Here is a 19,127-nt window from a genome sequence, read left to right on the forward strand (position 1 = left end):
GAAAGGTTCCAATCCAAACAAATTGCCTTTGGTTGATCATCAAATGTTCACAAACAAATACAGATCATTAGTTCTATTCTGTCTTCTTGTTTTCTTATTTATTTAAAAGCAAAAAAACCTTGCTATGTGTACTGCATTAGACTATCCAGGGCTTGTCACACCAATTACATATTGTTGCACTTGGTTTGATTGATTTTTTGTCCTCATTTGTGAGTCATTTCAGATAAAAGCATCTGCTAAATGATTAAATGTAAACTGAAAGAATAGACAAAAGAATAACAAATTAAGTGATTCAACATTTTAATTTGAGCACAGACAATAAATTGTTGAAATACATTCACATGTTGAAGTAGTGAAGAACGTTATAGGCTTTACAGTCAACAAAGAAAATCTATGCAAATAAATCTATATCTCATATACGTACACATACACAGGACCTCAGTAGCTCCTCATTTTTCACTACATTCAGATATCACATACAGAACTTTTCTCATGGCTACACAGAGGGGCTATTTGCTGTTAATTTGCTATTTGCACTACACAATCATTACTTGGATCGCATGCAGAGTCGATGATCTTACACATCAGGCCAACCATTTGTCCTGTTTGCTGTTTAAAAGTGTGAAATAAACAGACACAAATCCAAAATGTATTTTAACATCAATAAATTGTAAATTAAGTTTTGTGGGTTACCACCATTCTGAGTCAAGGATGAGCAGAGAAACATTGATGTTTTGCTGCATGTTGCTTTTTTTAACTGCAGTAACTGTGGAGTTGCTGATGCTGCAGCGATCTCTTGCCTGATTCTAAGATCTGAGGTTTTTCTAGTTTTAATGATTTTGATTAATTTAATTAACTTTCAGAGATTTTCTTTTTTAGTGAACTTAAATGTCAAAACTTCAGGGTACTAATATGCTGACATTATAAATATTAGTTTATAAAGGTAATTGGCAGTTGGCCAATTCAAGGCAGTCAGTTTCTGCAAATGAAATGAAGAAATACATTTTGTTTTAATTTAGTGCATTGCGGTAACATTCTGTTAAGTGGGTAAAGTACTATAAAATTTACTTTGTATGTGAAGTTGCTGCCAGTTCATTCAATTTACACTGAAAAGTTTTACAATGAATTCTTAAATGTGGAAGGATGATTTACCTCAGGACTGGATAACAGTAATGCTATACTTCTGAATATATAACAGTTATTCTTCCAGATCAAATATGTTTTACTTATGATTGCAGGGAAAGTGTTAATTGAACAGTAAGACTAAGCAACAAGATGAAGGTAATACAACATGCCATATTAATTATATGCATTCAGTCTGAAATGCATACCAATACTGAATACTCGTGCACTGCATGATTACTGGAAAATATATAAATATAGCAGTAGTGAAGTCATTTAAGCATAATTTCATCCCAACATCATAATTCATGTCAATTATTTCTTTGATGCACTTTTCAGTTTATAAGTTTTGGGTTTCAAAAAACTCTCATGGATAGATGTAAATATATTGCCAAAATATTCCTTAGTATTCCATTACAGTGTATAAAATGTCTTTCTGGTTGGTGCCTTATAGCAGACATTTCTGTCTTTCTGAGATGTGTAGAGGTTTATATTTGAGACAGAAATGTCATGCAGCTACTCATTCTTTTTGCGGGTCATTTTGATCATGGTTTCAGGTGACCGGTACAGAAAGATGAGCTTTTCAAACAGTTGCTCCTCCATCTCCATCTCTCCAGTCTCTCGCACAACAAAGATATCATTGCACAGTTTTAGTACACGGTCCACACATGGCAGCTCCTCATACATGATGGATCGAGATATACCTGTGAAGAACTCCCGCACAAACTTACCAATGACCAGCACCACAGACATGTACAGACCCACAATGCTGCAATATCAATAGAGAGAAAACAAAAAAAGGAGAGATTTCATATTCAAAATCATATTTATACAATTATTTCTACAATTGTAATTTCTGTAAATGTATTTATGTCACCTCTGCACAGCATTAAACAAAATGCTGTGTAAATTCACTGTATTTCCTTTCTATGTTAGTTCTCAATAACGTGACAATTACAGGCATTTGTCTTTTATGGGGTGTCAATCTAGTCAGGAATGAATCAGGAATCTTAGATGCATCTCCTGTGACAGACTTTCATATTACTAAAAAGACACTGTTGCTACTACATATACAGTACTTGAATTTGAATCTCACCACAAATACTGTGTTTTGAGTTGAATGCAGTTTGTTTTATCAACATTAGGATAGTCTGTTAATATAATAGTCCATACATTATCAGAGCTTGGTAGACATAATTATTATATTTTTTAGACATGATTAGAAAGATAAATTAATATATTATAATTAATATTAGGCCCTTTTTATTAATCTATTATTGATATTAATAATAAATACATACCTAATAAATAATCATATATGTCATAAAAAAAAAATGCTAAATTGTTTAGATAAAAATGAGACAAATACATAATAATGTAGTCCTAATTCATAAAATTAACTGATAATAATAATAATCCAATCCATAACGGCTGCAAAACTGACACTAATACTGATAATTAATAATTATAAAAAAGATAATTTAAAATAACAATATTAATGTGTTCTGCTGCAAGTTACACACTTGAACATGTTTTTTCATGGTTTATTGTTGAGCAATGAGTTCCTCACTGATTATTTGTTGTCATTCACTGTGAAAATGATTCACAGTTCTTGAATGGAAAACGTACAGATAATCTTAAATACTCTTAAGTACTTAAGTACTCTTTGTTAGTTGTTTGTAACATGTTTCTATGCTCCTCTTTATTATTTGCTATGTTCTTATGTTTTGAAGTTTTATTAGTTTAAAATTCTTAACATACAATATATATATATATATATATATATATATATATTTTATTTCAATTTGTAATTATTTTTGAAAGTACTTAATTACTTATGTAAGAATATGTAAATGTAAGGATTTTAAGATTCTCAAGTCGGTAAACTAATTAATTAATTAATAAGAGGGGAAAAAGGTAGATCAAGAATAGTTCTGGAATCGGATCATGACTCCCAGAATCAGATTGGATCGTGAGATGACTAAAGATTCCAGCCCCAAGTCTCCTAGCTCAACAGTGGTGACAGCAGCTGCAATTCACCTGCCACTCAAGTGGCCACGCCCTTATTTATGCAGACATGTAAGGCTTAATATAATTTAAATGAAGTTATTAAAAAAAAAAAGAAAAAAAAAAATCAACCCCCTCACAGTTGTCATGAAGGGCAAAATTAGCTATACAGACCAAAACTACTCTTTGTACCAGGCTGTAAACAATGAATATTATATATATATATATATATATATATATATATATTAATTATATGCTGTAAATTTTGTCATTTTTACATAAACTCTATGAGATTGGCCAGTTTATGAATTGCAGTTTAAGTCACTTTTGTGTTGGTTTCAAGAGAGAGACCAGAAGGTTGCCATTTGGTGGAAAGTCCACTCAACCAAATTTTCCTACCTTCAAAAAGTTCATATTAAGACACTGATATTAAGACACAGGACATTGTGAAAGTAATCCATATTAATAAGTAATCCCAATTTAATATAAAATGTAATTCACTTTTAAACACTGATTAACACACAAAAAAACATGTGTGTTTAATTAATATGGATTACTTTTTGGGTGAACTACGCTTTTAATATTTTCTTAACAGACATGTTTCAGAAATTTTAAAAATGACTGAAAACTCACCCATAACCAGCCAGGAAGCCCACACTGGATGGGCTGACTTTATCATTGAACACCAGCATCTCAATACTCTGGCATCTGCTGGCTGGAGGGCCAGTAAAACACTCTTCCACCACCCACCACTGTGGCCCCATCTCTGCAGAGCTCCCGTTTCCCCGCTGCAGTTTGATGGACAGAGGACGGAAGAACTGTAGATGAACGTCATCCAGGCTTTTGTGATTCTCTGTGAATGATTCCATTAAAGTCAAGAACACATCCTTTGATCTGCAGGTCTGTTGTTCTAATTCCATTAATTTACATTTAATCACTTAAAAGCTTTTATCCAAAGCAGCTTACAAACAAGGAATACAATAAAGTGATTCATCCGAGTAGACTGTAACGAGAGGTGCATATTTAGGGAATCAGAACTAGTGTGTAATGAGCATAGAAAGAAAGAAAGGTTTACTAACTCACCCACTTGAAGTCGATGTGCCACTTTAGCATTAGGCCCGGAAGTTCCTCTGATATATTTTGGCAGCAGATTTTCCATTAACCTGATCATTAGAAAACAGATGGAATGAGAAGTGAAAAAAAAACAGATGTTGAAAGCATACATATTTAACTGTTTAAGAAACACTTACACTGGATGGCTGCGTGTCCCTCTGAGCATAGACACCAGCTCCTCTCTCAGTCCGCGATCTTCATACTTCACTGTGTGTTCACCAGCCGCCTCAGCATTCATCACCAGAGATGCATTTCTGCTCAAACATGCAAAACACACAATGACATCACATTTACCATAAAATGTTAAACATGAGATGAGACAGAAGCAACAAATGAGAACATAAAGCATTGCCCCCATCATAGTAGACTTTGTTGCCAGAGTATCTTCAAATATCTTCACATGCAATGTCACTAAAGAGTATGGTGACTTTCACCTTCTGTAAAAAGGTCCAGTATAATTACCTCAGGTAATGCCAATCCTGTTCAAATTGACCAGTTGTAAATATGTAAGTAAATATTCTGTCATTTCCTGTTTAGATTTTTTTTTTCCACAGTTTTTCAAGCATAGAGACACTTGAAAAAGCCTTAAATTCTAGGCAGTGTTTTCCACATTTAACGACAGACCTTTCAGATCAGAAAGGAGGTCAAAAGCACTTGTTAAAGTCCTGGAACATCTATTAGCTTAAGGTACTGTAAGTGTCTATTACCAAAATAATCAAATCTGAATTTAATTAATAAATCGCTCGACTGAACCTGACTGTTTTATATATGCATGATGACAGGAAGGTGACAGCAGTGCGTAAATTCAGTTACCCCTTCCCACTTCTGGTAGTTTTACTGAGATTCCATATCCCATCCGAATTGGCCATTGATATTACAGATGTTCTGTGGTAAAATTACATTAATCCATCTACCCTTGTAAAACGAATCCCATCCAGATTAGGTTTAAGATGTATATTGTTCCCTGTGCATTGACATAATTTGACACCATCTGAAGAGTTGGTGACACCATATTCTATGGCCACTATGTTACTTATTATTCTAATGAGGCAGACATTCCCTTAGCATGGTAGGGTGGGCATTGGTTCCCCATAGGGTCAACTCCAAATGCTGCATCAAAGTTTGAAACTTCAAAAGGGAACATCTAGGTTACAACTGTAAGCATGGTTCCCGTTTTGTTGTAATGTATCGGGTTTGCCTGCATATCTCCTACAGATAAAAGGGTTGACAAAATGTTTTCCAGGTGCCCTTTGTTTACTCACGGGCATTCCACGAACATTATGCATTGTTGTCACCAAATGAATTGACATGTTTGCTACACATCTACACTCTGACAGCGATCATGATGATGGCGCTCCCCATAGCATCAACTAATTTTCCTTCTTAGGGAACCATGGTTACAGTCGTAACATATAAATTATTTTTTGGTGAGTCAAAATGAGTTTGATCCATCCAATTTGAATCTATTTGTTCTTCATGTAGTGGGGCTCACACACCAGATGAGAAGTGCCATGCTACGCAACGTCTTTAAACTTTGAGCACATTGGTTTCTACAAGTGTACGCCCACAGGCAGTGAATATCTGTCTGCAGTGCCCAACTGCAATTCTGGGGGCCATTCAAAATCCTGCCATGCCTCAGCTAGAATGCCATTCACATATTTTTCCATTAAATTATACTATAATTTTCCCCAAAACTTTGTTAATGTACATAATGAGAGCAATGCATGTTTTCCTCAGATTTAATATATGTTATGTATAATAAAAATGCTATAACCTCTTTTGTGGTGCAGTAAAGTGCTTACAAGTACACAGAGAATTTCTGCCACCAAAAATGCATTAAAATATGCAAGCTGTCATGATCCGGTCTTTGAACTGCCGTTAATTCACCACACAGACTTTAACACTACACAGTACACCCTGGACTACATTTCCTATGATCCATTGCACCAATCACAAGTTCACCTGATAACAATCACACCATGCAAATGAGAACAATCCACACACACACACACACACACACACACACACACACACACACACACACACACACACACACACACACACACACACACCACACAATCATCAGACAAACTTTATAAGCATTGGACTTCTTTTCACATACTGCAGAGTATTGTTCTGCATATATCCCTCCCCTTACGATAGCTGCGGTATGTTAGCCTTTCCATGTTCATAGTCTTGTCTCTGTTTCTAGTTTTCATAGTTTAGTCTTTTTCTTGCCTGGCCGTGTTTTGACCCTTTGGTTTTGGATACTGGATTACCCCTCTTGCTTAGCCCTCTGGATATTGTTCGCTGATCGAAGACCCGCGCTTGCCCTAGGAATATTCTTTGTCTTGTCCTCTATATACCTGTTTGCCAGTGTTTGACCCATGCCTGTTATGACCACGTGTCTATGTAATAAAAGCTCGCACATGGATCAGCACGTCTCACGACTCGTCAGCCCCGTTTACACAAGCACTGTTAATGCCTTTTTTTTTTTACAAATATTGCAATGCCACATGCTTTTTTACTTTAAAGATTTTAGTTATTAAATTACATCCATGCATAGACACCATGAAGAATTTATTCTTAAAAATTTGTGCAGTTGTTGTGATTGTGAGAATATACCGTAGTAAAGTCCAGCGCAGTGTGATGTAGAAGTGTGTTGAGTTGCTGAGTTCATAGATCATGGCATCTCGGCTGGCAGGACTGACATTCCACAGTCGACTGGCGTCACTTTTGATCTTTGCAGTCACTATGTCCTCTGCCATGTAGTTGACAAGAAACTGCATCGCTGACTAATTTAGGCACATGGAGGACAGTTTGATCAGACTGACAACAGAAGGATTGACAGTCTAGCTGTTTAAACTCAAGGCTCAAAGTGTTATTGTTTTACAATTTAAAACAGTCATGACAAAAATTAAGATTAATATAAGTTTCAGTCACAAAAACAGCAATCTAAAGGTGAACTTGCATTTTTGCCTGTGTTCAAAGTAAAATGTGTTGAATGAAGTGAAAGGGAACTATAGATTGTAATTGCTCATGTTTTGGGACAAATGTAATGTGTACCGGGTACGTGGCAAAGCGATTACTCATCTTCTGGAAGGCTGACTGAGAGTATGGGATCAGATTGTGTTCTTGAGCACTCATGCTAAACAATGGCTGTAAACACATGTAAAAAGAAAACATGATTAATTCTCTTGTACTAGACCAGTGGTACCCAGTCTTGGTCCTCTGCATATTTTGTATGTCTCCCTTAGAAAACACACCTAATTTAATTCTTTGGCACATTAGTATGTGTGAGATACATCCAAAATGTTTAATGTTGGTGGTATCGGGTTTGGGAACCGCTTTATTAGACCAGTTGCTCCTGAAGGGCCAATATACGCATAAATATTTATATGCAGAATCTGTGAAAATGTGAATAATTTTCACAAAATAAGAGAGATCATACTAAATGCATGTTATTTTTTATTTAGTTCTGTCCTGAGTAAGATATTGTACATAAAAGACGTTTACATTTAGTCCATAAGAAAAAAAAAAAATGCTGAAATTATTACAATTACCCTATTAAAAAGTTTGTGAACCCTTGGTTCTTAATACTGTGTGTGGTTACCTGGATGACCCACGACTGTCTTTCTGTTTTGTGATGGTTGTGCATGAGTCCCTTATTCGTTCTGAATAGTTAAACCGAGAACTGTTCTTCAGAAAAAATCTTTAAGGTCCTGCAGATTCTTCAGTTTTCCAGCATCTTTGCATATTTGAACCCTTTCCAGCAGTGATTGTATGATTTTGAGATACATCTTTTCACACTGAGGACAATTGAGGCACTCAAACACAACTATTAAAAAAGGTCCAAACATTCATTGATGCTCCAGAAGGAAACAAGATGCATTAAGAGCTTGGGGGTGAAAACTTTTGAACATGATGAAGATGGCCAAATTTTTCTTATTTTGTTGAAATATAATTTTTTTTCCATTTAGTTCTGCCCTTCGTAAGCAACAGAAGATACTTGTATGTTTCCCAGAACACACATTAAGTACAATTTACCTTGATCTTCAAATTCCAAAAGTTTTCACCCACGAGCTCTTAATGACAGGACAGTACTAAATAAAAAATAACATGCATTTAGTATGATTTCTCTTATTTTTTTTTTTTAATTATTCACATTTTCACAGATTTTGCTAGGGGTGCCCAAACTTTCAGGCCCCACTGTGTGTGTATATATATATATATATATATATATATATATATATATATATATATATATATATATATACAACCCGAATTCCGGAAAAGTTGGGACGTTTTTTAAATTTTAATAAAATGAAAACTAAAGGAATTTCAAATCACATGAGCCAATATTTTATTCACAATAGAACATAGATAACGTAGCAAATGTTTAAACTGAGAAATTTTACACTTTTATCCACTTAATTAGCTCATTTAAAATTTAATGCCTGCTACAGGTCTCAAAAAAGTTGGCACGGGGGCAACAAATGGCTAAAACAGCAAGCAGTTTTGAAAAGATTCAGCTGGGAGAACATCTAGTGATTAATTAAGTTAATTGATATCAGGTCTGTAACATGATTAGCTATAAAAGCTTTGTCTTAGAGAAGCAGAGTCTCTCAGAAGTAAAGATGGGCAGAGGCTCTCCAATCTGTGAAAGACTGCGTAAAAAAATTGTGGAAAACTTTAAAAACAATGTTCCTCAACGTCAAATTGCAAAGGCTTTGCAAATCTCATCATCTACAGTGCATAACGACATCAAAAGATTCAGAGAAACTGGAGAAATCTCTGTGCGTAAGGGACAAGGCCGGAGACCTTTATTGGATGCCCGTGGTCTTCGGGCTCTCAGACGACACTGCATCACTCATCGGCATGATTGTGTCAATGACATTACTAAATGGGCCCAGGAATACTTTCAGAAACCACTGTCGGTAAACACAATCCGCCGTGCCATCACCAGATGCCAACTAAAGCTCTATCATGCAAAAAGGAAGCCATATGTGAACATGGTCCAGAAGCGCCGTCGTGTCCTGTGGGCCAAGGCTCATTTAAAATGGACTATTTCAAAGTGGAATAGTGTTTTATGGTCAGACGAGTCCAAATTTGACATTCTTGTTGGAAATCACGGACGCCGTGTCCTCCGGGCTAAAGAGGAGGGAGACCTTCCAGCATGTTATCAGCGTTCAGTTCAAAAGCCAGCATCTCTGATGGTATGGGGGTGCATAAGTGCATACGGTATGGGCAGCTTGCATGTTTTGGAAGGCTCTGTGAATGCTGAAAGGTATATAAAGGTTTTAGAGCAACAGATGCTTCCCTCCAAACAACGTCTATTTCAGGGAAGGCCTTGTTTATTTCAGCAGGACAATGCAAAACCACATACTGCAGCTATAACAACAGCATGGCTTCGTCGTAGAAGAGTCCGGGTGCTAACCTGGCCTGCCTGCAGTCCAGATCTTTCACCTATAGAGAACATTTGGTGCATCATTAAACGAAAAATATGTCAAAGACAACCACGAACTCTTCAGCAGCTGGAAATCTATATAAGGCAAGAATGGGACCAAATTCCAACAGCAAAACTCCAGCAACTCATAGCCTCAATGCCCAGACGTCTTCAAACTGTTTTGAAAAGAAAAGGAGATGCTACACCATGGTAAACATGCCCCGTCCCAACTATTTTGAGACCTGTAGCAGAAATCAAAATTGAAATGAGCTCATTTTGTGCATAAAATTGTAAACTTTCTCAGTTTAAACATTTGCTATGTTATCTATGTTCTATTTTGAATAAAATATTGGCTCATGTGATTTGAAAGTCTTTTAGTTTTCATTTTATTAAAATTTAAAAAACGTCCCAACTTTTCCGGAATTCGGGTTGTATATATATATATATATATATATATATATATATAGGTGTGTTCCAATGTTGCCAATTTATTGACTTTTCAAACGACTTTTGTTTGTTTTTTACCAGGTACAAAAAAAGTACTAGGGTCAAATCTAGTGACTTTTCATGACTTCCCAGCACTGCTGTTGCAGTCACTATTTCATATTTGTTCCATTGTCTGACAACAGAAACAGATAAATATATAAATTAGAACAGCTTTATTTGGACATATTTGGAACACTGAAATAGAGCATGTGTGCACAGAGAGTAGGAGAGAAGCAAACGTGAAAACGGCTGACATTAGGCAGACATCACGAATATACTAATTAGCGTATGGCATCATCTAGGGACATTTAGAAACTTTTCAATCAGATTTGAGCTACTTAAGAATAGCTGGCAACACTGGGGCATTCGAAACTCATATACAATATGTCCATCAATCACAAGAGTAAAACTTTTGTTAGGTAAAGAAAATAACTTTTTGGTGCAAAAAACATTTTAAACCTTAGACACTAACATTGAGAAACATAATATATAAATCGGTAATTATCATGACCTGTAATCAGTGTAATATGTAAAGAATACATCGTGTACAGATGTTCTTCGCCTCAAAGTGATTTACTGCTGTTTATGCTTTAGTGCATCAGCAAGAAACTAAACAATTAACTTCACACTATTCCTGTTAATAGCATAAAAAAGTTATCTATGTTGTTATTATATTACATTGCTCAGCGCATATCTTATTTACACTGTATTTTCACAATGTTAGATATGATGAAAGAGTTTGTGAGATTTACCCATTGCAAGAGGAGATCACTGCATTGAGTGATTATTAGACGTGAGTGTGTTTGGTCGATGTATAGTGCTGCAATCTTTGATGCAATGGGAGGAGTTCCTCATACAATGCTATAATCAACACTTTTCATTATAATTTCATATTATAGTATCATAATAGATAGTAATACAAGTGGCAATTTGTTCTTTTGAAAGCCATGTTTCTAGCATTTGTAAAACTGAATTTTTTCATCTTAAATATATCTCTAGACTACAACCTATGCTCCCAATGTCAAATGCAGAAACGATAAAATTTTGTAGATTTTAATCTTGCTAATTCCTTATAAACTGAATGGTTTAGCTCCTAAATATTTATGCGAGCTCATATCACATGACAGTCTTTCATGTCCACTGCTAAATGCATAAGATATGGCAAGATATGAATAATCAACCTAGTGTTGTTCTGGATGCAGCCAAACTCTGTCAGTTTACATCTAGATTAAAGACCCAGTTCTGTAACTTGGCATACACATAATACACTATCGCATTTTTGTAATTCAAATCTGTTTTCTGTAACTTGTCAATATCGTCAGCTGGAGTGCCCATGAACTCCAGTAGAGGGCACTCCACTCAAGACTATTGCATTTGGGGTCTGAACTCCATTACCCATAATGCCGTGCCTAGGGCTAATCACCGCCAGGTGTTCCTCATTACCACTCCCCTATATATAATGTGTTTGGACTCTCAGTTATTGCGAAGTCTTGTTTAGCCCAGTCTGACATTTCAGAGCGTTTTCCTTGTGTTTGTTCTTGCCATGTCTTATCTTGGACTGTTTATACCGCCTGTGATTCTCTGCCTCCTGCCCCGACCTCTACTTGGTATTGTTTCTGATTCTGGATATCCTTTGACATACTTGACTCTGTAATCTGATTACTGCCTGTCTGATCATTCTCTAAATAAATATACTGCAAATGGATCCAAACTTCTCTAACTCTGCATCACACAAATAAAAATACTGTGGACTTGACTTATAGTAGAGATTACAATGTTACTCTTTAGTGTTGAATCACACACCTCATATCCAAGTATGCTCAGCTGGATGGACACATCTAGAGGTTGATTGGTTACTCCTGCTACAGATTTAACCAAAGACATAAAGAGAAGAGGGAACCAGACGATGCAGATGAGAGCAAAAATAATGAAGCCGCCCATTGTGTATTTTACCACCTTCTTCTTCCTCTGTCCACGTCGGTGAGGATATTTCTATGGCAAGAAAACATTCTATTATGTTATAGTATTTAAAATATCACAAACAAAAAGGAGAGGGATATTTATAATAAAATATAACAAAAGGGAGTACACCACTGTGAAATATAATGTAAATGTCACTGAAATTCAAATTGAATTATTTCTGAGATGACATGTAGAGTATTTCCTATTATAAACAAATACTTAAAAAATATTATATATAAAAAAATACCCCACCCCTAAACGATACAAAAGTATTGCTGCAATTTCCATTTTTTTTGTGTACCTGTGGAACAATAAAACGTTTTCAAAAGTATTACATGATCATTTTATTTTATTTATTTATTTGTAATATTTAATTCATGTAAAGTTTTAAAAAGTCTTATTTTTACTTATGAGATTTCTTCATTTTAGATGGAATTTGATTTAGACAATTACTTTGTGGATTTGCTTGTTGAAGTGACAATTGGTGGCATTTAATACTATAATCTAAGACTATTACATACTGTCTCCTCTCCTTTATTTCACTAATTAAGTGGCCTTAACTACAATGCACTTATTGTGTTCATATTGTATTGCAAAACACTTCTGCTGGTATTGAGGTGGGATTCGGGTAAGGTTAGGGACAGGTTCAGTGATAAGGGTAGGTTTAGGGTTTAAGGTGTAAGGGATGGGTCAGCAGTGTAATTATAAATGTAATTACAGACATAAATTACAGATGTAATTACATGCAAGTATCTTTTTTAAATAGAAGTACAATGTAAAAACATGAATGTATCACACAGTGGTGATTTGTTTCCAAATGAATACACATTTGGTGAACTCTGGCCTGTGAACTTATATGATGAAAAGATGTGTGACTAATAGAGGAACTAAAAATCACAGGTTGACTTCTTTATTGAATTAAGAAAAAAAGATAAATGTGTGAGACATCTAAGATATGCAGTGTTGGAAGTACGGTACTGCAGAGAGTACTAGAGCATGACTTTATAAAAACATATGATGTAACCTTTATGTATCAGTTTGGAAAGATAATAAAATTAATTTTGATGGCAAATTTTCACCTTTTCTGCTTCTCTCCAGCATTTGAGAATAAATATGTTGGCATAGATGTCCTCCACACAGATCCAGCTGGACAGGCTTAGAGTTGTGTCTGTCCACACCCAGTCCATCACTGCCCTTAACTCAGTCAGGAACGGAACTAACCTGAACCTGTCCAAAAAAAAAAAAAAAAAAAAAAGGCCCATTTCATTTACTTTACATTTAATCATTTAGCAGACACTTTTATCCAAATCGACTAAATAATGAGGAAAATAGAAACAATCAAACCAACAAAAGAACAACAAAATGTAAGTGCTGTGACAAGTCCAGGTTTGTAAGACACACAGACATCGGCCTAAGATGACAACTACACAAGCAAACAGCAATGCATTATACTGCCAAGCTGCAACAATTATTCACACATTATAATTTTTGGGATTCCCATACTTTCTGACCGACTAATGAATATGTAATTATTCACAATTTTGATAAAATGTAATGCCGGCTTGACTGTAGTCTGTCTTTCTTTTCTTTTTTCATATAGAAGACTGTATGGCATTTTGAGGTTCTTATATAAGTATGCTACACTGTAAAAAAAAAAAAAAAAAAAAAAAAAAATTCTGTGACATTTATGGTGAAATACTGGCAGCTGTGGTTGCCAGAACTTCACAGTTGAAAATATGGTAGAAGCATTTTAGGTTTTACAGACTTAACTTAAATTTACAATAAAAAAACGTATTTAATTAACTGATGTAATGTTAATAAACCGGCATATTAAAGTACTAATATCTGTTTTGAACCATTGTAATACTAATAACCACCAAAAACTGTACAGTATTATGCACAGAAACACTAAACACCATCATGGTAATACATATGATATTGAAATAATGCAATACACATTAATTTAAAAACTTAAGATGTAAGATAAAACCCTAATGTACACAACTGAGAAGAAAAAAAAACTAATAAGAAACATGTTATTTCAACGAAAAAAATTTATATGAAGTGTCATGCAGGGAATTCTGGGAGTGTCAATTTTACGTTTTTTCACTGTAAATTATACAATTAATATTTCTTTTCACCTCCAAAAACCGTGATTTTAACAGTATTTTACTTTAAAATTACATTATATGTAATCACAGTTATTCACCGTATATAGTATGGAAACTTACTTATAACCAATTAACAGGTTTTTACTGTAGCATTTTTAGTGTCTTTTACTGTTAAAATCACAATCATTTTTTACAGTGTACTGTAACAGGGTATTCTTTGATTCATACATCAACAGGAGAAAAATTATATATTTTCCAAGAAAATACTTATTTTTCAAAACAATTTAATATAAACAGAATGAAGCTTGTTCCCTTATAGTAATCAAATCGACCCCTGTACACTTCTGACCCCAATTGTTAAGCCTACCCATAACATTCCTCAATAGCAGCAAAAGTGTTGTCCATTAACAAATAAGCATTTAATCATTGTATATCATCTGTTAAATAATTTGAAGAATTTTAAAAAGTGAACGATCATATTAACTGAAATTTTAATGATGTTTGTAAGCATTTTAATTTACATTAAATAATGATTTGTTAAACAGATAATGTTTAATAAGTTTATTAGTAAACAAACAAGCATATTATCTCACTTTTTCTAATTATTTGAATAAATATAAACTAATACTCTGTAACACATTATATACTGTATGTTAAGGATTTATTAATGAAAGTTATTATAAAGTGTTACCTGCCAACTTAAGTGTTTTCATGCAAATAATAAAATTGTCTTTACACTGATGATTGCTAGTCTTTTAATTGTATGATTGAAAATGATTGTGATTTTAACAGTAAAAAACAGTAAAAGCCTTCTCTGCAAATGTCTTCACGGCTAAAACATCCTACTACCACAACAAAATTAAAAGCTGTTGTGACGCTCGGACACTCTTCAAGACTTTCTCTTCTCTTCTTTATCCGCCGCCACCTCCTCCTCCATCGACTCTTACAGTGGACGACTTTGCAGTTTTCTTCACAAATAAGACAAGATCCATCAGTGACCAATTCTCCACACCGCAGACAGAGGACAACTTCACAATGACCGACGCACACTCTTTCTCCTCCTTCTCCCCACTCTCAGAGATGAACATCTCCAAACTTCTCCTGTCCAATCATCCTACTACTTGTCCACTTGATCCGATCCCCACTCACCTCCTTCAAGCGATCTCTTCTTCAGTCATACCTTCGCTTACTCACGTTATCAACTCCTCTCTTCACTCTGGAACATTTCCCTCAGCATTCAAACAGGCTCGGGTAAGCCCACTGCTCAAGAAACCATCTCTAAATCCAGCGCTTCTTGAAAACTACAGAACGGTATCCCTTCTTCCATTCATTGCAAAGACACTTGAGCGTGCTGTGTTCAACCAGTTTTCTATGTTCCTTGTACAGAACAACCTCCTGGACAGCAACCAATCTGGCTTCAAAAGTGGCCACTCAACTGAGACTGCTCTGCTCTCGGTTACTGAAGCCCTGCGACTAGCAAGAGCAGCTTCTAAATCCTCAGTACTCATCTTACTGGACCTTTCTGCTGCTTTTGACACTGTTAATCACCAGATTCTCCTGTCCACCATCAGAAAGATGGGCATCTCTGGAACAGCACTCCTTTGGGTTAAGTCCTACCTCTCTGACAGATCCTTCAGTGTGTCTTGGAGGGGTGATGTTTCACACCACCTTGCTACTGGGGTTCCTCAAGGCTCAGTACTTGGACCACTTCTCTTCTCCATCTACATGACATCATTAGGATCTGTCATTCAGAAGCATGGCTTTTCTTATCACTGCTACGCTGATGACACCCAACTCTACTTCTCATTCCAACCAGATGACCCGACGGTAGCTGCTCGCATTTCAGCCTGTCTGAGTGACATCTCTAGCTGGATGAATGACCAACACCTTCAGCTTAACCTTACGAAGACAGAACTCCTGGTGATTCCAGCTAACCCATTGCTTCATCACAACTTCTCTATACAGCTGGGCTCATCAACCATTACTCCTTCGAGGACAGCTAGAAACCTAGGAGTTGTGATGGATCATCAGTTAAGCTTCACAGACCACATTGCTACAACTACCCGGTCCTGCAGGTTTGCCTTATACAACATTAGGAAGATTAGACCCTTCCTGTCAGAGCAAGCAACCCAACTTCTTGTTCAAGCTCTTGTACTCTCCAGACTGGACTATTGTATCGCTCTCCTGGCAGGCCTTCCTGCATGTACTGTCAAGCCTCTGCAATTGATCCAGAATGCAGCAGCGAGTGTTGTCTTCAATGAGCCAAAAAAAGCTCACATTAGTCCTCTCCTCATCAGGTTACACTGGCTACCAGTAGCTGCTCGCATCAAATTCAAGGTACTGATGCTAGCCTACAAGACGACCAATGGCACGGCACCAACTTACCTAAACTCACTGGTTAAATCTTATGTGCCCTCCAGAAGTTTGCACTCTGCAAGTGAACGACGCCTTGTGGTACCATCCCAAAGAAGTTCAAAATCACTCTCACGGACCTTTTCCTGGACTGTGCCCAGCTGGTGGAATGACCTCCCAATCACAATTCGTACAGCTGAGTCTTTACTCATTTTCAAGAAACATCTAAAGACTCATCTTTTTCGCCTGCACTTAACCAACTAACACTAGCACTTTTCCTTTACTTGTCTTTTCATTTTCTAAAAAAAAAAAAAAAAACCTGCCAATGCGTTCTATACTAGACTAACTGAGACTTGTCATGGCACTTGTATACTGTTGTTGTTCTCTTGTTGACCTGACTGATTCTATTGTTCTCATTTGTAAGTCGCTTTGGATAAAAGAGTCTGCTAAATGATTAAATGTAAAATGTAATGTAAATGTATGATTAAAAGTACATCAACTGGCAAATCATTAGGCAGCAAAGGCTTAGGAGTCTATTTAAAAGGAATTAAAGACATCTGGCCAGAGGACAACTGGCTGAGCTGACTGAGCCTGATTTCTCCCAAAGTTTTTTTCTCCATTCTGTCACTGATAGAGTTTTGGTTCCTTGCAGCTGTCACCTTTGTCTTGCTTATTTGAGGGTGCTTTATTGATTGCACAACACTATTGGAAGAGAGCTGAACTGGATGATGACATCACTGAATCATCAATGATCTGTCTTTATCTGGAAATATGACTCTGATAATGTCTTGCATTATTGACAAAAAGCTGCTTAGACACAGCCAGTATTGTTTTAAGTGCTATACAAATAAAGGTGACTTGTCTTGACTTGAATGTTTGTGGTGGGGAGTTTGGTCAAATTATTACAGCAATATAACGAAAAGTTGTGCTAAATTAAAGATGGCTAATTTGTGGCGCCATTTAGTCTATGCGCATTATTTCATCCATGAAAACAATTATTTCATCCGTCCTCTGGCAATCATGTCAGAAGCTGCAATTCCAAGAAATAAATCACTTGCCACAGCAAATTTTTCTTTTACTTTTTCTTTTTTTTTTTTTGAGCATCCAATAACAATAAATTAGTAATTTACACCAATGTGATGTGGCTGCCGGGAAATCAACACTGGTTGTGGAGTACATTAAGGCCCTACAGCAAATATATTATGAAAATATTTAAAAGGCCAGTGAAGGCATACTGCCAGTTAGTGTAGTGGGGTGCAACCTCCTAAGGTGTAGTTCAGAGAGCATGCATAGAAAAGTATACCTTTAATTAAGCTATCCCTTTAGAGTCTTTGTAGCATGCTAAGAGACAATTTTACATTTTATTGAATGTAGAGAAACAATAACCAAATCGTTCTTTGTGGAGTGAGTAATTTGCTTACCCCTGAAAGAGAAAGAGGTTGAAGTAGTTGTGGTTCTTGGTAAGGAAATTTCCAAGAACACGGTTTGGGTAGCCACATTTTATCTGGTAAGCTGAGAGTCCAAAATAAATGCACTTTACAAAGTACCAAAGTTGAGCAACTCGATTCCTGTTGAATCTCCTGAAATAAGAAACATTGCAGTAAACTTTATATCAGAAATCTCATAATGGTATATAATCCATATTGTATTGCTATTGGTAAGCCATATTGTAGGCTTTACAATTATTAATTCCATTATAGCACACAACTACAATGATCAACAAGCCCAATTCTTAAGTGATGGGTTACACCTTAAAAATGTCCCTGTGTGATTATGTAACCTGGAGAGACTTGGGAATGAGATATAAGCGTACAGAGCTGCCCCAATCATTCAAACCATTGGATACACAAAAGCCCCTTTCACACTGAGATTCCGGATAATACACGGGTAATGTGTCCCAGCAATTGTTCCCGGATCATTAGGTTTTGGTTCATTCACACTGCCAGTGATTTCCTGGGAATATGTGCGTGAGTTCACACACAACTCGTAAATGTCCCGTAATGAGACATGACATCAGGATGTGACATGTAATGTATGAGTCAAAAACGCTATGCATGTTAACTTTCTGGTGAATGATCTCAGCTTTAGCGCGGATAATGAGGAGCTTACTGATCTCTGCTTCTTTACAGTTTGCACATATTTTTTCGCTGTAAACATTGATCTGCCTTCAAAACACCCGGTAAAAGAGTTGCACGTTAATGTGCGTAATCACTATGACACACCCTTTATGGCATTGGTTCTGTCTTTTGTTCACACAGAGCTTGTACAGGGACTGAACCTGTCAATGTTACTATCCCAGTTGATCCCAGAATCAATCCCCGGGACGTGTTTGCATCTACACAGAACCCTAGTAATGCCCTATTTACACCTAGAATTAAGAAGAATGTATTGGTTGATCAGATCACAAGTAGACCAAATGCTGTTTTTTTCAAAGCTTTTTTTCATGTTTTCTGGATGGATTTAGACCTACCCTAACTTTCTTGAACCGGACAAAAACAGAGTTCATGCAAACTTTCTACAGCTAAATG

The 19,127-nt window shown here is 36.0% G+C and overlaps 1 protein-coding gene across 1 annotated transcript in view; it reads right to left on the reverse strand.

Moving 5' to 3' along the window:
• Window positions 1–283: 283 nt before the first annotated feature.
• The window catches only part of si:dkey-11f4.7 (piezo-type mechanosensitive ion channel component 2), a 256,411-nt gene continuing 237,567 nt past the window's right edge, over window positions 284–19,127 (reverse strand). Inside the window, 8 exon segments of the mRNA XM_059561374.1 lie at window positions 284–1,891; window positions 3,763–3,982; window positions 4,213–4,496; window positions 6,868–7,037; window positions 7,309–7,401; window positions 11,978–12,166; window positions 13,216–13,363; window positions 18,021–18,179. Coding sequence (XP_059417357.1) covers window positions 1,639–1,891; window positions 3,763–3,982; window positions 4,213–4,496; window positions 6,868–7,037; window positions 7,309–7,401; window positions 11,978–12,166; window positions 13,216–13,363; window positions 18,021–18,179 — 1,516 coding nt within the window. The 3' untranslated portion in view covers window positions 284–1,638.

This window comes from Carassius carassius, chromosome 11, assembly GCF_963082965.1.
Source record: "Carassius carassius chromosome 11, fCarCar2.1, whole genome shotgun sequence".
NCBI lineage: Eukaryota > Metazoa > Chordata > Actinopteri > Cypriniformes > Cyprinidae > Carassius > Carassius carassius.